The following is a 22,486-nucleotide window of genomic DNA, read 5'->3' as shown; positions in this document are numbered from 1 at the left end:
AAGTGTGCCAGAAAAAGGGGTTGGGGAAATTTGGATCCGTAGGAGGTAATATTCCAGGAACCTTGTCCCCTGAAAGCACATAACCGAAAAACCACAGTTGCATTGCCAGCAACTTTCTGATATGCACTGCCAGTGGGTGGAGTGCCCACTGCCCATGCTCACTAAGAGAATTCCCACCATTGCATTTTCATCAAATCAACTATTTGTATCTATGACTATTCATTCATTTCTTCCATTGTAACAGCACAGTTTTGAAAAGCAAGAAACATTTCCATCTTCGATATCTGCAGTCTACTGCACATTCTAATCTTATAAATGTAGTTAAGTTTGCTCCTAAATTGCACTTACTATCACTTAATTTCAGTCGAAACCATGGCCCTGAACTTCCTGGGATTGGGGAGGGCGGTATAGCAGCACAATGTCATTGGATGGAGGGGGCTAGAATTGGGGAGGGGCTCTGATCTGGCATGGCTCTGCCTCTCTTCTGAGCTTGCTAGAAATTATGCCCATTTTTGGAGTAGGTCAATAATATGGCCACCTGGCTCGCAATGCTGGGGCTCAGAGACACCCATGACTTTCTGGCATCCAGCATTGCAAGTTTTGTGGCTACAAGGGAGGGAGTTCTGGAATTCCAAGGCTAATCTTGGGAGAGCAATTAATCACAATTCTAATACTAGCAGACGGCATTTATTGGCATCTTTTCAATCAATGCTCCCCAACCACACAGCTCAGTGATGCAGTAGCAATGTGGTGCAGCAAAAAACTCTGCAGCTCCCCTCTACCCCAACCCCGCCGGTGGTCCTTAAGCAGGACTACCAGTTGTGCCAGAAATGGCACAGACATGCGCCCAGATATATTAAGTAGCCTGACCCTGGGATTTCCAAATGGGTCAAGTTCATCCACAATGGGTGAGCAGAAATTTTGCTCCGTTCCCCATCCACCCCCACCCCAAAGGTATTTCCAGGATATTCAGGTTCTACTTTTCATTCATAAATCTCATTCATTCACAATTGTAAATTCCGCTGCCAAGAAAATCCTTTTAGGCAGGGAGAATTTTCTTACTTACTTTGGTCATTGAACTTTTCCTGGTCCTCCTCCCAGGTCCGCATGTGGTGGAATCAGAGTTCACCCTCCTGGTGATCTTCTGCCAAACTCGCTGTGGCCCTCATTTAATTGATTGGAATGTGCCCATGTCCCAAACATAGAAACATAGAACCATAGTAATTCGGTGCAGGAGCAGGCCATTCGGCCCTTCGAGCCTGCACCGCCATTCAATATGATCATGGCTAATCATTCAACCTCAGTACTCCTTTCCTGCTTTCTCTCCATACCCCTTGATCCCTTTGGCAGTAAGGGCCATATCTAACTCCCTTTTGAATATATCTAACGAACTGGCCTCAACAAGGCAGCCTGGAATTCCTGCAAGCCTGCTATCAGGATATTAAGGTCCTGGTCAGTGAAGTGTGTGCTGATGCTTTGCACTGTCTCAAAAGTTTTCCTCCCAGCACAGCTGGACTCATGAAAAGCCACTGATAATGGCGTTTGAGAAAACAATTTAGCTGATTCAGAAGTGCAAAAAAGTGCCTATTGGAGATAAGTCATAATTAGCCGGGACACTTAGCAAATACAGCATAGTAACAAATTCAAAAGTGAAAAACACAGCTGAAAAAGCAAACAGCAAAAAGATACAATTTTAAGCTCAAACCCCTTTCCAAACCTATAATGTGCAAAATGAGGAAAACGTATCTGTTATGCATGTAACTATGTAATACTTGCTACCAGAGGGCGTGAGTGTTGGAATCCTAATGGTCACCTGCACACACGTGCAGGGCCAGTATAAAAGGTTGGCTGCCATGTTGTTTGGGCACTCTGGAGTTGTAATCAAGCAGATTAAGATCACACGAAGTTTAGCTCACAGTACTCAGCCTCGTGGAGCTCTATACACAACAACTGGCGATGAGTAACAGAATACGAACCTTCACGTAACCATGGCTGCCGCTGGAATATTAGAGAGATTCGTAGAGGGTGATGATTGGGAAACCTTCGTCGAGCGTCTCGACCAGTATTTCGTGGCCAACGAGCTGGAAGGAGTTACTAACACGGCCAAGCGCAGGGCGGTTCTCCTCACCGTCTGTGGGCCTAAAATATATGGCCTCATCAAGAATCTGCTCACACCGACAAAACCAACGGAGAAGGAATATACAGAATTGTGCACACTGGTTCGGGACCAACTCAAGCTGAAGGAGAGTATCCTCATGGCCAGATATCGTTTTTACACGCACCATCGCTCCGAGGGCCAGGACGTGGCAGATTATGTCACCGATCTGAGATGCCTCGCGGGACCTTGCGATTTTGGAATGGCATTGGGGCAAATGCAGCAGGACATTTTTGTGCTGGGCATCAGCCACGAGGTTATTCTTCGAAAGCTGCTGGCTGCCGAAACCCTAGACCTGAGCAGGGCCATCGCGATCGCTCAGGCATGCATGGCCACGGACGATAACACCAAACAGATATCTTCTCAACATCGAAGCTCACCGGCAAGTACTGTGCACAAAATGATGTCGCTAGCAGGCCGAACTGCATATGGCAAGGCCTATACGTCTGCGGCTGCAAGACCTGTGATGACTCAGAGTCCGCCATTGGGGGGAATGTGAATCCATTAGCACCGTGTTGGCACTGCGGAGGCAATCATCGGGCCCATCAATTCAAGCACTACGTGTGCAAAGGCTGCACAACGATGGGGGCATATCCAGCGAATGTGCAAACGTGCTGCGACATACCACGTGGCAGAGGATGATCGATCTGGCGCGGATCACGCAGCACAGGCAACTCAACCCGAGAAAGAAATGTATGGGGTACATACCTTCATCACCAAGAGCCCTCCTATAATGCTGAAAGTCAAATTAAATGGAGTTCCAGTATCCATGGAGTTGGACACGGGTGCGAGTCAGTCAATAATGAGCCAGAAGGCTTTCGAGAAACTGTGGGGCAATAAAGCACAAAGGCCCAAACTGAGCCCGATTAATGCAAAGCTGTGTACCTACACCAAAGAGCTGATACCAGTCATTAGAAGTGCGGCAGTGAAGGTATCGTGTGATGGAGCTGTGCATGACCTATCATTGTGGATTGTTCCAGGCAATGGTCCAACGCTGTTCTGCAGAAGCTGGCTGGAAAAGATTAGTGGAATTGGAATGACATCAAAGCACTATCTTCAGTGGATAACGCCTCATGAGCTCAAGTGCTGAGCAAGTTTCCCTCGTTATTCGAACCAGGCATCGGTAAATTCACAGGCGCCAAGGTACAGATCCATCTAGGCCCCGATGCACGGTTCATCCATCACAAGGCTTAGGCGTACATGATGATAAGAAAGTCGAGATCGAACTGGACAGCCTCCAACGCGAAGGAATCATATCGCCCATCGAGTTCAACGAGTGGGCCAGTCCAATTGTTTCGGTGTTGAAAAGCAATGGTACGGTCAGAATCTGCGGAGACTACAAGGTAACGATGAACCGAGTCTCACTACAGGACCAATACCCACTGCCCAAGACGGATGACCTGTTCGCAACGTTGGGGGGGGGGGTGGGGGGGGGAAGTCGTTCACCAGGTTGGACCTAACCTCCACCGACATGATACAGGAGCTGGCTGAATCTTTGAAAAGACTGATGCGCATCAACACACACAAAGGGTTGTTTATATACCACAGGTGCCCTTTTGGGATTCGCTCAGCTACAGCCATTTTCCAGAGAAGCATGGAGAGCTTGCTGAAATCTGCTCCGCGCACCATTGTGTTTCAAGATGACATCCTGATCACTGGTCGTGACACCATCGAAAACCTACACAACCTGGAAGAGGTTCTAAGTCGCCTAAACAGAGTGGGACTCAGGCTGAAACGTTCCAAGTGTGTTTTCCTGGCGCCAGAAGTCGAATTTTTGGGGAGAAAGATTGCAGAAGATGGCATCAGGCCCACGGACTCAAAGACAGAGGCCATCAAGAATGCACCCAGACCACAGAATGTGGCAGAGCTGCGTTCATTCCTGGGACTCCTCAACTATTTCAGTAACTTTCCACCCGGGTTGAGCACGTTGTTAGAGCCTTTGCACATGTTGCTACATAAGGGTTTGGGGCAAATCTCAAGACACAGCCTTTGAGGAGGCCAGGAACCTGCTATGTTCAAATAAGTTACTTGTACACTATGACCCATGTAAACGGTTAATGCTAGCTTGTGACGCCTCACCGTACGGGATCAGCTATGTGTTACAGCAAGCCAATGTATCGGGCAACCTCCAACCAGTTGCACACACGTCTAAAAGTCTGTCTAAGGCTGAGAGAGCCTATAGTATGGTCGAGAAAGAGGCATTAGTATTTGTATATGGGGTTAAGAAAATGCACCAATACCTATTTGGACTTCGGTTTGAGCTTGAAACTGACCACGAGCCGCTCATTTCGCTGTTTTCAGAGAGCAAAGGTATAAATACTAATGCTTCATCCCGCATCCAAAGATGAACATAAGAACATAAGAATTAGGAACAGGAGTAGACCATCTAGCCCTTCGAGCCTGCTCCGCCACTCAACAAGATCATGGCTGATCTGGCCGTGGACTCAGCTCCACTTACCCGCCTGCTCCCCATAACCCTTAATTCCCTTATTGGTTAAAAATCTATCTATCTGTGATTTGAATACATTCAATGAGCTATCCTCAACTGCTTCCTTGGGCAGAGAATTCCACAGATTCACAACCCTCTGGGAGAAGAAATTCCTTCTCAACTCAGTTTTAAATTGGCTTCCCCGTATTTTGAGGCTGTGCCCCCTAGTTCTAGTCTCCCCGACCAGTGGAAACAACCTCTCTGCCTCTATCTTGTCTATCCCTTTCATTATTTTAAATGTTTCTATAAGATCACCCCTCACCCTTCTGAACTCCAATGAGTAAAGACCCAGTCTACTCAATCTATCATCTCCGGAATCAGCCAAGTGAATCGTCTCTGTACCCGCTCCAAAGCTAGTATATCCTTCCTTAAGTAAGGTGACCAAAACTGCACGCAGTACTCCAGGTGCGGCCTCATCAATACCCTGTACAGTTGCAGTAGGACCTCCCTGCTTTTGTACTCCATCCCTCTCGCAATGAAGGCCAACATTCCATTCACCTTCCTGATTACCTGCTGCACCTGCAAACTAACTTTTTGGGCACTAACATTATCCGCTTATGACTTATGTTATCCGCCACAGACCAGGCACTGAAAACTGTGCCGATGCTCTCAGCCGGCTACCATTACCCACCACTGGGGTTGAAATGGCGCAGCCCGCAGACTTGCTACTGGTCATGGATGCTTTTGAGAGTGATGGGTCACCCTTCACAGCTCGCCCGATCAGGATCCTGTGCTATCATTAGTAAAGAGTTGCGTCCTAAATGGGAATGGTCGGCCGTTCCCGGGGAAATGCAAGATGAAATTAACCCGTTTCACCGATGCAAAGATGAACTGTCCATCCAGTCGGATTGTCTCTAATGGGGTAATCGCGTGGTTTTGACAAAAAAAGGCATGGAAACGTTTATACGCGACCTACACATTACCCACCCAGGCATTGTCATGATGAAGGCAATTACCAAGTCGCATGTTTGGTGGCCTGGCATTGACTTGGACTTGGAGTCATGCTTGCATCAGTACAACACTTGCTCACAACTGAGCAATGCACCAAGGGAGGCTCCACTGTGGTCATGGCCCTCCAAACCGTGTCCGGGTTCCACGTAGATTTTGCCGGCCCCTTGCTAGGAAAGATGTTTTTAGTAGTTGTGGACACTTACTCCAAATGGATTGAATGCGTAATCATGTCATCCAGCACGTCCACAGCCACCATTGAAAGCCTCCGTACCATTATCGCCACCCATGGCTTGCCCGACATCCTTGTCAGCGACAACGGACCGTGTTTCACCAGCTCGGAATTCAACGAGTTTATGACCCGCAATGGCATCGAGCATGTCAGGTCTGCTCCATTTAAGCCCGCGTCTAACGGTCAAGCGGTGTGGGCAGTCCAAACAATCAAGCAGAGTATGAAACGCGTGATGGACAGCTCCCTGCAGACCCGCTTGTCTCGCATTCTGCTCAGTTACCGGACGTGACCCCACTCACTCACCGGGGTTCCCCCGGCAGAATTGTTAATGAAGAGAGCCCTCAAAACCAGGCTCTCCCTAGTCCATCTGGATCTTAATGATCACGTGGAAATCCGTGACACCGGCAGAACATGTACCACGATCACAAGGCTGTTTCACATGACATTGATGTTAATGACCCTATGTTTGTCCTGAATTACGGCCATGGTCTCAAGTGGTTGCTGGCACTGTTTTGATCAAGGAAGGGAATAGGGTGTTTATAATCAAACTGTTAAACGGCCAAACGTGCAGAAAGCATTATCAGACCAAATTGCAATATACTGACAACGAGAAACGACTTGAAGAGGACATCACCATTGACGATCCACCAACATACACCCAACCAGCAATTGACCTCGCTGTCAATCATGAGGATGAACCCACCGTTCCTGACAGTCCGGTCAGACCAGCCACGGTGAAATGCAGCAATGGTCCGGCTAACTCTCACATGCCAGGGTTTGAACTTAGATGATCAACCAGGGACCGAAGGGCTCGGGATCACCTCAACTTGTAAATAATTTGTACCGAAGGCTTTGGGGGGGGGGTGGGGAAGTGATGTTATGTATGTAACTATGTAATATTTGCCATCAGAGGACGCGACTGTTGGAGTCCTAATGGTCACCTGCACACACATGCAGGACCAATATAAAAGGTTGGCTGCCATGTTGTTTCGGCACTCTGGAGTTGTAATAAAGAAGACTAAGGTCACACTAAGTTTAGCTCACAGTACTCAACCTTGTGGAGTTCTTCTATACACAACAATACCAGCTTGTCATAGAACATATTACAAGGAGCAAATATTAACAAATCCCAACAAGAATTTCAAAACACTTAAATAAAAGAAAAGGATGGCTAACCTTGAAAATACAAAAGCATGAAGTAAAAATATATTTTGAAAAGTTATGTATAAATTTTTCTGTGTTGCAAAATGTTGTTGTACACTGTGTCGAAGTAGTATCACACACAAATCCTGATGTAAATGTCAGAGTTATAACAATTTAACAGGTTGGTAAACACACTAGAATGCAATACAACCAAGCAGAGCAAAAATCAATTGAGTACAACTGCATGAAGGTTTTGGTATGTCAAGTCATTTGCATTAGCCGTCTGAAGAACACAGTAGCCCTTTATCGTATAATAGGTTTGTGGTACCTACCCTACTAGTAGAAAGCACTACAGCTTTGTAAATGTATATGGTTAAAACAGCACAGATATAAATGTAAATGTGATTGCCCATTTATTTTTTGCATCACCTCAACACTTAGGCAGCTTGCCATATATTAGATAAGTGCTGACAGTGAAAATGGCTCCAGGCAGACTATTTCATTAGAGTTATATTTGGGTGTATATCTACCCATAGATCAAAACCTTTCTTAAAGTACTTACACTGAATCATGGACTTGAACATAAATCATTGAACACTTACTGGAAAATACAGAAGCAGAGCTCCAAAAAGAATTGTCTCCAGCAACACCAGTCCTGATGCTCTGATACTCTGAAAGAATGAAAAGAAGAATTTCATATAGAAGTTAAAGAACCTTTGTGAACAAGTTAATAAAAAATGGCACCTAATGCCAAATAACAACTTATTTAAAACAGTCTAATGTTCCTGTAAAGAAAGTTCAACTTGACCATGTTGAATAATGTGTTTACTTCACATTAAGAGCCATAGTAGGAAAGAAAATTGTTTAAACAAGAAAATGATAGACTGACAGGACAAATATCGTATCAAACTTGACGTTTTAAAGAGAAAATAAGCCTCAATTGAATTTCCCAACAGTCTACATTTTTCTTTTTTTATTAGATTTTCAATTTCCTTGTACTTCGATGGATTACTGCATTTGTTCTTTTTAAACATTTAGGGGGAGAAATTGGCCTGGTTTGCGCCTCCCGTTAGCGCCTGCGGAGGGGCGGTAACAGGGTGCTAAGGGGTTACCGACCGGGCGTGCAAAATCACCAACACTCACAAACGTCCCAAGCGGTTCTGCGCTAGCGCTAACACTTACTGCGGCGCTCTCTTGCGCCCTGCAGATCATGACATCATTCAGTGCACAGAGCCCCATTTTCGCCCCAGATGTAATATTCGCTCCCGCCCCCTGCAGCATCAACAATGGCAGCTACAGGAAGCATTGTCAACTCGGCTGGCCGCTTGGGGAATGACATTTAAAGGCAGTGGTGGTCAGATAGTGCAAAATTTATTTATCTCCCCATTCTAATGCCTCCTGATTTATTTTGCTCCACGATTGCTCAGCCCTGCACTCTCTTAGAGTGTTTGGGGCTGCTATGCACGTCGCACAGGTACTGTGACCCAACAGAGACAGCATGAAGACTCATTCTATTGTGTTCCGAACAGAGATGAGGCTGAACACAAAGAAGTTAAAGTAACAGTGACTTCAGTCTTTATTAAGACACTCCAGAGTGAGGAACAGGCCTTAGGGGCCGGCTTATATACTGTGCTCCAAAGGGATGCTGGGATCCCTTGTGACTTCAGGGGATGCATCCCTGGTGGCGGAACATGGGAGTGCATGCTTTACAGATACACAATATCATTCACCCGCCAAAGTCAAAGTGAAAACTATTTACAAGCTGAGGTGGTCGGGAGCATTTCTTTCCCTGGTGGACCGCTTCGGTACAAATGTCTGTTCTGGTGTGTTGGCTGTACCCTCGCTGGGCTGGCGTGTTGTTGGCCCTGCAGGGCTGCTGGGTAAGCCTGGCCTTGCTGGGCTGTTGGGCGTGATGCATTCAATTTCCTGGTGCGGGGTGGTGTCGTTGATCCTTTGGGTGTGTGTTGTGGGCTCGTAAAAGGTGGTGTCTGCTGTGGGTTGTTCAGGGCAGTCTCTGAACCGCAGCCTCGTTTGGTCCAGGTGCTTTCTGCAAATTTGTCCATTGACTAGTTTTACTACAAACATCCTACTCCCTTCTTTAGCTATCACCGTGCCCGCGATCCACTTGGGATCATGTCCATAGTTTAGCACATACACAGGGTCATTCAGATCAATTTCCCGTAACACAGTGGTGCGACCATCGTTTACATTTTGTTGCTGCCGCCTGCTCTCTACCTGATCATGCAGGTTGGAGTGAACCAGCGAGAGTCTGGTCTTAAGTGTCCTTTTCATGAGTAGCTAAGCCGGGGGCACCCTGTGAGTGAGTGGGGTCTCGTGCGGTAGCTGAGCAGTACTCGGGACAGGCGGGTTTGAAGTGAGCCTTCTGTGACTCGTTTAAGGCTCTGTTTGATTGTTTGTACTGCCCACTCTGCCTGCCCATTGGAGGCTGGTTTAAATGGGGCCGAGGTGACATGTTTGATCCCTTTGTGGGTCATGAATTCTTTAAATTCGGCACTGGTGAAGCATGGCCCGTTGTCACTGACCAGTATGTCAGGCAGGCCATGGGTGGCAAACATGGCCCTCAGACTTTCAATGGTGGCGGTGGCGGTGCTTCCCGACATTATTTCACATTCAATCCATTTTGAAAAAGCATCCACCACCACCAGGAACATTTTACCGAGAAACGGGCCGCATAGTCGACATTCATACTTGACCATGTCTGGAGGGCCAGGACCACAAACTTAGTAGTGCCTCTCTTGGCGCGTTGCTCAACTGAGCATACACGCTGCAGTGCCGTACACAGGACTCTAAATCAGAGTCGATACCGGGCCACCACACGTGGGATCTGGCTAACGCTTTCATCATTACTATACTCGGGTGTGTGCTGTGGAGATCCGAGATGAACGTCTCCCTGCCCTTTTTGGGTAGCACTACGCGGTTACTCCACAACAGGCAGTCTGCCTGAATGGACAGCTTGTCCTTTCGCCGCTGGAACGGCTTGATTAGCTCTTGCATTTCAACGGGGATGCTGGCCCAGCTCCCATGCAGTACACAGTTTTTTACTAGGGACAGCAGAGGATCTTGGCTGGTCCAAGTCCTAATCTGGTGGGCCGTGACAGGTGATTTATCATTTTCAAACACTTCCATGACCATCAACAAGTCTGCGGGCTGCGCCACCATCAACAAGTTTGCAGGCTGCGCCATTTCCACCCCCGTGGTGGGAAATGGTAGCCGACTGAGAGCATCTGCACAGTTCTCGGTGCCTGGCCTGTGGCGGATGGTATAGTTATATGCTGATAGCGTGAGTGCCCACCTTTGTATGCGGGCTGAGGCATTAGTATTTATCCCCTTGTTTTCAGCGAACAGGGATGTGAGAGGCTTGTGATCGGTTTCCAACACAAATTTGAGGCCAAACAGGCACTGATGCATTTTCTTTACCCTGAACACACATGCTAATGCCTCTTTCTCAATCATGCTGTAGGCCCTCTCGGCCTTAGACAAGCTCCTGGAAGCATAGGCGACAGGTTGCAACTTCCCCGCAATGTTAGCTTGTTGTAATACACACCAGACTCCGTACGACGACGCATCACATGTTAGCACAAGTCTTTTACACGGGTAATACAGTACAAGTAGCTTGTTGGAGCATAAAATGTTTCTGGCTTTCTCAAAAGTAATTACTTGGTTTTTTCCCCATACTCATTTCTCACCTTTACGCAATAACACATGTAGGGGCTCAAAGAGGGTGCTTAACCCCGGTAGGAAGTTATCAAAATAGTTGAGGAGTCCCAGGAACGATCGCAGCTCCGTGACGTTCTGTGGCCTGGCTGCGTTCCTGATAGCCTCTATCTTGGTGGCTGTGGGCCGAATGGCGCTCGCCAAAAATTCCACTTCTGTTGCCATGAAGACGCATTTCGACCTCTTCAGCCGCAGCCCTACCCGATTCAGTCACTGGAGGACCTTCTCCAGGTTTTGTAGGTGCTCGACGGTGTCCCGACCCGTGACCAATATGTCGTCCTTAAAAACCATCATGCATGATACCGACTTGAGTAGGCTCTCCATGTTTCTCTGGAAGATCGCTGCAGCCGACCAAATTCCAAACGGGCAACTGTTGTAGATGAACAGTCCCTTGTGCGTGTTTATGCAGGTGAGGCCCTTCGAAGACTTCGCCAGCTCCTGCGTCATAGAGGCCGAAGTCAGGTCGAGCTTGGTGAACGTCTTACCTCCTGCCAGCATCGCAAATAGGTCGCCTGCCTTAGGTAGCGGGTATTGGTCCTGTAGCGAGAAACGATTAATAGTTACTTTATAATCACCGCAAATCCTGACGGTGCCATCACTTTTGAGTACTGGAACAACTGGGCTGGCCCACTCGCTGAATTCCACTGGGGAGATGATGCCCTCGCATTGCAGCCTGTCCAGCTCGATTTTCACTCTCTCCCTCATCATGTGAGGTACCGCTTGCGCCTTGTGGTGAATGGGTCGTGCCTCTGGGACCAAGTGGATCTGCACCTTCGCCCTGGAAAAGTTTCCAATGCCTGGCTCAAAAAGGGAAGGAAATTTGTTAAGAACCTGGGTACATGAGGCCTCATCGACATGTGAAGCGCTCGGATGTCATCCCAATTCCAGAAGATTTTGCCCAGCCAGCTTCTTCCAAGCAGTGTGGGGCCATTGCCCGGGACAATCCAGAGTGGCAGTTCATGCACCGTGCCCTCGTAGGTGACCTTGACCATGGCGCTACCGAGGACAGTGATAAGCTCTTTGGTGTACGTTCTCAGTTTCGTGTGGATGGGGCTCAGGGCTGGTCTGAGTGCCTTGTTGCACCACAGTCTCTCAAACATCTTTTTACTCATGATGGATTGGCAAGCGCCAGTGTCCAGTTCCATGGCTATGGGTAAGCCATTCAATTTTACATTAGCATTATAGGTGGACATTTCATCAAAAATGTGTGCACCCCGTGTACTTCAGCATCTGCCTCCTCTCTCTGAGGTTCGAAATTGCTTTGATCCTCCATGGACCGATCTTCCTCTGCCACCTGGTGGTTAGCAGGTTTTGCAGAGTTAGCAGCTCATCTGCAAGCTTGTTAGAGGTGCCCCATTGTTCCACAGCTCTTGCAAACATACCTTTGAAGCGGCATGAATGGGCTGAATGGAAGCCTCCACAACACCAACAAGGTGTGAATTGCCTTGCATTCATCCTTTGTTGCGGACTCTGAGTCATTTGGGTCACCTGAGGCCTGCTGGCAGTTGCAGACTCATGGTTTCTGCCCTGTACATTTCTGCTGGCAAAACACAGTTCCAGTTAATTTATGAACATTGCTAGCACTTGTGTGCTGAGAGATTTGTTTGGTGCTATCACTGGTGGACATAAACGCCTGTGCTATCAGAATGGCCTTACTGAGGGTCGGTGTCTCTGCAGTCAAAAGTTGTCATAGGATGGTCTAGTGGCCAATGCCCAGTACAAAAAAGTCTCTGAGCATTTGCTCCAGGTAGCCATCAAACTCACTTTGTCCTGCAAGTCGCCTTAGCTCGGCGACGTAGCTTGCCACTTCCTGACCTTCAGATCACTGACACGTGTAGAACCGATACCTCGCCATCAGCATGCTCTCCCTCGGGTTAAGATGCTCCCGAACCAGTGTACACAGCTCCTCATATGACTTATCTGTGGTTTTCACCAGAGTCAGAAGATTCTTCATGAGGCTGTAGGTCGGTGCCCCGCAGACCGTGAGGAGGACCGCTCTCCTTTTTGCAGCGCTTCCTTCTCCGTCCAGCTCGTTGGCTACAAAGTACTGGTCTAGCCGTTCGACATAGACTTCCCAGTCCTCACCCTCTGAGAACTTCTCCAGGATGACCACAGTTTGCTGCATCTTTGCGTTGGATTCGTATACTCGTCGCCAGTTATTGTGTTCCTAACACAGATGAGACTGCACACAGGGAGGTTAAAGTAACAGTGACCTCAGTCTTTATTAAGTCACTCCAAAGTGAGGAACAGGCCTTCGGGGGCTGCTTATACACAGTGCTCCCAAGGGATGCTGGGATCCCATGGGACTTCAGGGGATGCACTCCCTGGTGGTGGAACATGGGAGTGCATGCTTTACAGATACACAACACATTCAACCCAACATTCGCCCTTCCCTTTAAGCGAGGGAAGGAGCCTGTAAAGATGGCAGCACTGCACTGAGCATTGTTCAGCGCTCTGCCACTACCTTCCCTCTCACTCACTTTAGCGCTCTAAGGGAAGTGGTAACGCTCGATTTAGCGCTCCACTTTCCTCTTGGAGTGCTAAAGCGGAAGTTCCCGACAGCAGCAAATCTTTTTACACCTGGTGATACTTTTGTGCTCCCTGAAAACCAAGTGGAGGGCTACGCAATTTCTAAACCTTAATCTTTATGGCATGCTTCTTGAAAGAAATTGGATTAATTCACTTTTCTTTTTAAATATGCATCTAAAGTTCCAAGATGCAGTGAATGAAAAAGAACATGGCATTGCACTTAAAATCACAACACAGTTGCAATGTCTTCAACGAAATGAAATGTTAAAGGTGCAATATAAATGCAAGTTGTTGTTGTATTCAGGGCGATGTTGAGACAGGGAGTTAATGTATGCGGGGTTAAATTGGCCTTGGGCGGTGGTCCAGAAAAATAATCCCTTGGAGTGTAAAACGAGTGCAACAAGAAAGGGCCAGAGCAGAGGGAAGCTCAATCCTGAAAGCTTGCGTGTGGTGAGATTTCACTATGTTATAAGAAAGTCAATTTGCATCATACGTTGCATCCTCTAGGCTCTTTCAAAAACACACTTAGAGGAGGGATTTTAACTCCCAGGTGGAAAGTCAGCAGAACAGCAGGACAGTTGTAGTGACTTTTGTTTCAGTGGCCCATTTAGAATGCATTAACGCAAGAGGGTTTGAAGTTCCATTCCAGCTTCGTTGGGCTTGAGTTACTAAGATTAGAATTAAACCAATGCAAGTTGATGCCTTCAACCCTACTTTAATGCATCAGACATGTTTCTCAAGTTATAAATCTTTAAAGTGTGAGGATTGTTAATGGGTAATAGATTTGAAATGTTTATGTAGCTCCACAAATCATGGTGCCCATACAGTTGTACGTGGGTTGTGTCTCTGTGCCCATCACTATCTATGTGGATGCATTGAAATAATAAAGGGAGTCTTTTATAAAGAGTATTTGGCATGTCTGAAAATGTTTTCATTTCAGGAAGCATTTTCTATAGAAACAAATTCTCCAAACAGCTTAATAGTCAGACATTCATACTGCATTTACAGAAAATAAGTCATTTATTTTCATATAACAAGAAGTCATGTTCTGTAGCTAGGAAGTGCCACAGACAAAAGTTTTTTATTTCAGATATAAAAGGGATGAAAATCCGTGGCCCTCGCGGCTCACTCCTGCCATAAATCTGGCACAACCCCGTGTCCCGGCCTTGCACGGGAGTTGGCCGGATAAGGGGCCATCCCTCTGCACAACCCCTTTACAAGCAGGAGCGGTCCAGCCCTTTGAGGGACCTGGCATTTGATTGGCTGGTTATGCCTGGTGAGACCGAGCATATCAGCCAGCCAAAGGGCGGAACGGGATCCCACCTGTGACCAATGCTGGGAGCAAAGCATGGTCCCCTGAAGATGGAAGGTTTCATGTTTTTCTTTTGTTTATTTAACTGCAGAGGTGCTGGGGCACTGAAAAGCTTACACGGTGGTGGGAGAGGGGGTTGTTGTGGGGACGCGGTAGAACCTTGCAGTCGCTCTATTGCTGTCCAGAGCTCACTTGCTTGATGGAAATGAGACCTGAGACCCAATATTGGGGGCGCCTTGGACCTCACCATTCAGGGAGGGGAATTGATTCTTGCTCCCTCCCCAATCCCTGCGTACCCCAAAAAAAGGGGCCCGTATCTCTAGGCCTATGTGAGCAAACTGGTGTAATTTAAAGGGTTTTGCAGCAATGTTTTCTCAGTTTTTATAATTCTCCATGAAAATTAAACAATTACAGACATTAAAGTTTAATCTGCAACACTACATATTGCGAAAAACATTTTTCCTTTCAATAAAACTAATTTCTTCACAAATAATTGAATTACCATCCAAAAATGGTAACAATGTTACATGCCTGAAATGATGCTGCAGGTGATCATAATTCATCCGCTATTCACATGCCGTGCCAACTTTATTAATTAACGACAGTGAAGGATTAAAAAGCTAGTTTGGTAGTCATGATGGGGTGGAATTTCTTGTGGGGGCATAATTTACAGAAAATGAGTCATTTATTTTCATATAACAAGAAGTCATGTTTTGTAGATAGGGAGTGCGACAGACAAAAGATTTTTATTTCAGATATAAAAGGGATGAAAATCCGGGGCCCTCGCGGCACATGCCTGCCGGAAATCCAGCACAACCGTGTCCCGGCCTTGCACAGGATTTGCCCGGATAAGGGGCCATCCCTCTGCACAACTCCTTTCTTTACAAGCAGGAGCAGTCCAGCCCTTCGAGGGACCTGGCATTTGATTGGCTGGCTATGCCTGGTGAGACCGGACATACAAGTCAGGCAAAGGGCGGAACGGAATCCCACCTGTGGACCTGGGCTTCAATTGAAGAACAAAAAAGTGGTAATCACACCACTGCGAGTGTATGATAGATCCCCAGTCAGAGGGAGATAGAAGAACAAATATTTGGGCAAATTTTGTGAATGCAAAAACTATAGAGCTGTAATAGAGGGGAATTTCAACTACCCTAATGTTAACTGGGAAAAAAAAGTAGTGTGAATGGTACAGAGGGTGCGGGAATCCTAAAATACATTCAGGAGAACTTCTTTAGCCAGTATGTAACAAGCCCAATAAAGAAGGGGCGGTTCTGGACTTGGCTTTGGGGAATGAAGAGGAGCAGGTGGAAGGGGTATCAGTGGGAGAGCATTTTGGTGCTAGTGATTATAATTCAGTAAGATTTAGGATAGTTATGGAAAAGGACAAAAGTGGATCAGGAAAAAAAGTTCTCAAATGGGTGAAAGCCAATTTTGCTGAGCTGAGATGGGATTTGACCAAAGTGGACTGGAAACAACTACTTGATGGTAAATCAGTGTCAGCAATGGGAGGCATTCAACAAGGAGATCCTGAGGGTACAGAGCAAGTATGTTCCCTGAAAGAAAAAGGGTGGGGCTAACAAATATAGCGCTCCCTGGATGTCAAGGAACATACAGGGTAAGATAAAGAAAAAAAGGGAAGCTTATGACAGATATTGAGAACTCAATACTGCAGAAACTCTAGAGGTGTATAAAAAGTGCAGGGGTGCAATTAAAAAAGATATCAGGAAAGCAAAGAGAGCACGAAAGAATGTTGGCAAGTAAAATAAGGGAAAATCCAAAGATATTTTATAAATACATTAAGATCAAAAGGATAACTCGAGAAAGAGTGGGGCTTATTAAAGACCATAAAGGAAATGTGTGTGTGGAGGTGGAAGATGTTGGAGAAGTCCAGAACCACGGGGGACATAGTCTTAGGATAAGGGGTAGGCCATTTAGGACTGAGATGAGGAGAAACTTCTTCACTCAGAGAGTTGTTGACCTGTGGAATTCCTGCTGCAGAGAGTTGTTGATGCCAGTTCATTGGATATATTCAAGAGGGAGTTAGATATGGCCCTTACGGTTAAGGGGATCAAGGGGTTTGGAGAGAAAGCAGGAAAGGGGTACTGAAGGAATGATCAGCCATGATCTTATTGAATGGTGGTGCAGGCTCGAAGGGCCAAATGGCCTACTCCTGCACCTATATTCTATGTTTCTATATGGCTATGATTCTTAATGAATACTTTGCGTCTGTTTTGACAAAAGAGGGGGGCGATGCAGACTTTGTAATGAGGGAGGAGGATTGTGAAATATTAGACGAGATAAACATAGTGAGAGATGAAGTATTAAGGGGCTTAGCAGCTTTGAATGAATAAATCCCCAGGCCCGTATCCCAGGCTGATAAGAGAAGCGCGAGAGGAAATAGCAGAGGCTCTGACCATCATTTTCCAGTCCTCTCTGGCTACAGGTGTGGTGCCAGAGAACTGGAGGACTGCTACCATTGTACCTCTGTTTAAAAAGGGAGAAAGGGATAGACCGAGAAATTACAGGCCAGTCAGCCTAACCTCAGTAGTGGGAAAATTATCAGAAAAAATCCTGAGGGACAGGATAAATATTCATTTGAAAAGACAGGGATTTTAATCAAGGACAGTCAGCATGGATTTGTTTTGGGATGGTCGTGTCTGACTAACTTGATTGAATTTTTCGAGGAGGTAACCAGGAGGGTCGATGAGGGCAGTGCGTATGATGTAATGTATATGGATTTTAGCAAAGCTTTTGATAAAGTCCCACATGGCAGACTGGTCACGAAAGTAATAGCCCATGGGATCCAGGGCAAAGTGGCAAGTTGGATCCAAAATTGGCTCAGAGGCAGGAAGCAAAGGGTAATGGTTGATGGGTGTTTTTGTGACTGGAAGGCTGTATCAAGTGGGGTTCTGCAGGGCTCAGTGCTGGGTCCCTTGCTTTTTGTGGTATATATCAATGACTTGGACTTGAATGTTGGGTGTATGATTAAGAAAATTGCAGATTACACTAAAATAGGTTGTGTGGTTGATAATGAAGAAGAAAGCTGTGGACTGCAGGAAGATATCAATGTACTGGTCAGGTGGGCAGAACAATGGCAAATGGAATTCAATCTGGATAAGTGTGAGGTAATGCATTTGGGGAGGTCGAACAAAGGAAGAGAATACACATTAAATTGTACAACACTGAAAAGTGTACAGGAACAAAGGGACCTTGGAGTGCAGATCCACAGATCCTTGAAGGTAGCAGGACAGGTAGATAAGGTGGTTAAGAAGGCATATAGAATACTTGCCTTTATCAGTCAAGGCATGGAATACAAGAGCAAGGACGTTATGCTTGAACTGTATAAAACACTGGTTAGGCCGCAGCTGGAGTACTGCGTGCAGTTCTGGCCACCACATTACAGGAAAGATGTGACTGAACTGGAAAGGGTGCAGAGAATGTTGTCTGGACTGGAGAATTGTAACTATGAGGAAAGATTGGAGATGCTGGGTCTGTTTTCTTTGGAACAGAGGAGGCAGAGGGGAGACCTGATTGAGGTGTATAAAATTATGAGGGGCCTGGATTGAGTGGATAGGAAGGACCTGTTTCCCTTTGCAGTGGGGTCAACAACCAGGGGGCATAGATTTAAACTAATTGGGGGGAAGTTTAGAGGAGACATGAGGGGAAAGTTCTTCACCCAGAGGGTAGTGGGGGTCTGGAACTCACTGCCTGAATGAGTGGTAGAGACAGAAAGCCTCACCACATTTAAAAAATACTTAGATGTGCACTTAAAGTGCCGTAAACTACGGGGCTACGAACCAAGAGCTGGAAAGTGGGACTAGGGTGGATAGCTCTTGGTCGGCCGGCGTGGACACGATGGGCCGAAATGGCCTCCTTCCATGCTGTAAATTTCTATGATTCTATGAATCGTGAATTTTCACCTGAAATTACATCCATTCCTGTGACCATTTTGCCGATGTCTATTTACACCCAAATTTCCTGCAAATCTCATTAACAAACGTAAAAATAGGCATAACCAACCAGGATCCAGTATAAACAATCGGGGCCCGAGGAAAGCGCCGAACTCACACCATATATTCCTTCTTAAAGTATAAAATGTAAAGTTTCAACCCGTCTAGCTGTCAATTATGCACAATAGGCACAGTGGGGGAGAAATTGGCCACCTTTGTGCACGTTTTTTCGGCGATATTTCGCCTTTTTTGCCGGCAAAAGGTAGTCTCCTAAATTGGCCAAAGTTAACGAATGGCGGTTTTGAAATATCACCGAAAAACGGATCGACCACGTGCAATGCCAAAAAAAATGCTTAAAATTGGCCATTTCAGCGTACTCATGGTGAAAAAAAAACACCTAAGAAAAGCCTGCGTTGAAGCCCCAGAAAAAGCGGTAGATATGAAGACCTACAGTTAAAGGGGCGAGCCGCTGTGAACTCTGCATACTTTTAAGTTAGGTCCACTGGGCCACCAGGGAGGGTTTCGGCCGGGCCACTGGACTGGCACCCAAGAGGCCCGGTTGAACCCAAATTCAAATAATTGTTGGGCCGAACTGGCCGTGGGCTAACAAAATAATTAACATGGCAGTTGCAGCAGTGCGCCCTCCCCTTTAAGGGTGGCCAGACCGCCATGCTACAGAGTGTGTACCACAGCAAACGTTATCGGGGGCACCGGCCTGCAGCAGGGCCGCTCCCGTGGGGCAATTTTGGAAAGGAGCAATTTCCCGAGGGGGGCCCTGTCAGATGGTAAGGGGTTGGCATGTGCATGCCACGGCTAGAAAACGAGCGGGACAGCCCCGGACACCACTCCAAACTTGAGGAGGGGCAATTTTCAAAATGGCGGCCCCTCCACGAAGAGTCGGCGGCCATTCCACGCCGTTCCGTAGCCGTCACTTTCAGGCGACCAGAGGCTTTATCGGGAGGGGCAATTTTGGCCCCCTTTACTCTTATGCTCAAATCCTCTTGTAATAATGGCCAACATACCATTTGCTTTCTTAATTGCTTGCTGTACCTGCATGTTAACTTTCAGTGCTTCGTGTTCAATGAGACCGAGGTTCCTCTGAACACCAACATTTCCCAATCTCTCACCATTTAAAAGATACTCTATTTTTCCTACCAAAGTAGATAACTTCACATTTTTCTACATTATATTCCATTTGCTATGCTCTTGCCCACTCACTTAGCCTGTCTATATCCCCTTGACGTCTCTTTGCATCCTCCTCACAACTTATATTCCCACCTAGCTTTGTATCATCTGCAAACTTGGATATATTACATTTGCTCCCCTGATCCAAATTATTGATATAGTTTGTGAATAGCTGATGCCGAAGCACTGAATCTTGTGGGACCCCACTAGTTACTGTCTGCCAACTAACAATAATGGTCAGCGAGTGCACCACTCGCCATATTGGATAAGGACAAACAAGAGGAGTCCTTTGCCCCATGCCTGAAGCAGATTTTAGGATCTGCAAGTAAGGATCCAAGATCGTTTTGTCCTGAGAAAGAAAAATAAAGACTTGAATTTATATAGCGCCTTTCACAGCCACTTTCTCAAAGTGCATTATAGCCAATTAAGTACTTTTGAAGTGAGGTCACTGCTGTAATGTAGGAAGGCAGACAGCGCCATCGTGGGCTGCACTCAGGGAAAAACCAACCCGAGGGATCGCCTGCAACAAAGAATGTAAGTAACTTACCTGAATGTGGAGCCAGGAGGAGTTGGACCACTCCTCCCGACCCCACATTTAACCACCCCCCCGATCGCCACCACTTCTGACCCCAATCCTCTGTATTATCATAATGCCTCTATTCTTTATGTAATTGTTTTGAAAATAATTTTTCAATTTATCATCACTTTGGGTGCGGTAATGTTTTGAGAGAGGTGTTAGTTTTAGAGGTCAGATCCTGTAGTTTAATATAATTGACAAGTCATAATAGCACCTGACAATCTGCAATCCCCTCCACTGTTGTAGCCCCATTGTATCTCTTTCATCTCTCTTCTCCTACATCCTCCTCCTTCTCCCTCACTCTTTTTGGTCTCGCCATCTCCTCTCTTCTCACCCTTCCCCACTCTACACTTTCATTCCTATTTGCCTTCCTACCTTCACCTCCCCCTTCTCCCTCCCCCACATTGGTTCCATTATCCCCTACCCTGTAACCCTGCTTGACCTATATTGACATTCAATTTGATCTTGACTATCCATGTGCAAGGTATTTGGAGATCGACTGGCAGAAATAGAATTGCAATTTTCCCAAAATGGAATGCACACTCTCTCCCTTTAGAACACAACCCACTTCCCCACGTTCAAAAATCTTAGGTACAGGTTAGCAAAAACTATGGCCTAAGGGCCCTGAAGTATACTGCTGGAACTAAACCAACTAAAATTGTGCAGCCTACCAACACAGAGCTCTAGTAAAATGGTTATATTGAGGCCGAAAGGAATACCCTTCTCAGCGTGAAGACAATACGACTTGGTGTAAAAATGAAACATTAATTTTATGATGTTCCCTTCACAGTACTGATGCTTCTCAACTTGATAAATATAAAAGTCAATGGCAAAGGCATTCCACCGGGAATAACAATTATATGAAGAAAAATTAGTGAAGAAATCACAGCCACCAAAATCAAAACAGACAGCCCAGGATCCTGCAGATAACCTAGAAACAAACGCCTCTGTAATTATAAGCAGTGAAAGCTGCTGACTTCTCACCGTTACTGCCTACCCTGAAGGTGGCATTAACAGCTTGAAGATAATGAAAATGCAGCAAATTTCACTAATTAAGATTTTTCCATTCTGTGGCTTTGCTCCTAAGAATTCAGAAACACAGAATGCGACAAAGCCATTCAACAACAACTTACACTTATTCATTAATAAAACAACCCAAAGCACTTCATAGATTCCGAACGGTTTGGGAAAAGGGTGAGGACTAGTGACCAAAGACAAGTTCAAAAAAGTAGATTTGAGGGAGCTTTTGAATGATGGGAGGAAGGTAGCAAGATGGAGGAAGGTCAGGAAAGAGTTTGAGGGTGTAGGGCTGAAATGGCTGAAGGCTCTGCCACCAAAGGGAGGGAGGAATGCAAAGGAGGCCAGCAGTGTGTTGGAACATAGGACTGAAGAAGTGCCCAATACTTCATGCTGGATAGGCATGGATAGTGTTGGAGTTCGGGACCAATTGAAATTTGTGAAGAACAGAACTTGAGAGGCTAGTGAGGAGAGCATCAGAGTAAATGTCCCTGAATTTCCACCGTGTTTTCCTGATCTCCTGCTATAACATCAGCAGAAGATCAGCACAAACCATAGAGAAGTGGCGTAATCATTTTCTCGGCGTTCTTTCAGTCTCCTGGAGAATTCTAGGGGTCTGAAATTGATGGTCTTACTGCCGCTGACTGCCGCCGACATTCCTCTTGAAGTTGCGCCCAGTGCCACTTTCCATTTGGTATGGAGTGGGCAGGAGGGGAGAACCGCCGCGAACCGCCTGTTGACGTCAGCGGACAGCCAAGTGGCACAACTGACCCCCCGCCTGCCGAGATGCCATATTGATGCGGGCGGGAGTCGGCGTCAAAACGGGGAAGGACCGCTGGCTGGAGGCTGTTCTATCCCCGACGGTGAGTATGAAGAGCTGGTCAAAAAGGTTCGTAAACATTTTTTTAATTGTTTCTTTACAGCGACTTACCTGGATGGGGTCCCCTGAAGGTGTTCCAATGTTTTTTTTTGATGATTTTTCTTTTCAGGTCTTCAACCCTTCGTGGGCATGATTCCATCCTCGGCAGCACTTGGGCGGCAAGCGCCTTTGCCGCCGAGGTTGGGAGCTCCCACCGGCTGCCGTTCAGATTGGCGACGTAAGTCCCTCTTTTGCCATCCGCCACCCTTTCAAGGACCTTCTTGATGAAAACCCCGCCCAAAGTACCTTCAGGTACCTCGGCGGCCATCGGCGGTCCTTTGGACGGCACTTAGGTG

The 22,486-nt window shown here is 46.6% G+C and overlaps 1 protein-coding gene across 1 annotated transcript in view; it reads right to left on the bottom strand.

Annotated features, from left to right (window-relative positions):
- gpr158a (G protein-coupled receptor 158a) overlaps positions 1 to 22,486 on the bottom strand; it is a 777,085-nt gene that overhangs the window by 232,841 nt on the left and 521,758 nt on the right. The window contains exon 5 of the mRNA XM_070880082.1: positions 7,569 to 7,637. Coding sequence (XP_070736183.1) covers positions 7,569 to 7,637 — 69 coding nt within the window. The remainder of the gene's footprint in view (positions 1 to 7,568; positions 7,638 to 22,486) is intronic.

This window comes from Pristiophorus japonicus, chromosome 5 (assembly GCF_044704955.1).
Source record: "Pristiophorus japonicus isolate sPriJap1 chromosome 5, sPriJap1.hap1, whole genome shotgun sequence".
Classification (NCBI taxonomy): Eukaryota; Metazoa; Chordata; class Chondrichthyes; family Pristiophoridae; genus Pristiophorus; species Pristiophorus japonicus.
Note: the sequence above shows the minus strand (reverse complement) of the source record. Positions and strands in the feature narration are given on the sequence as shown.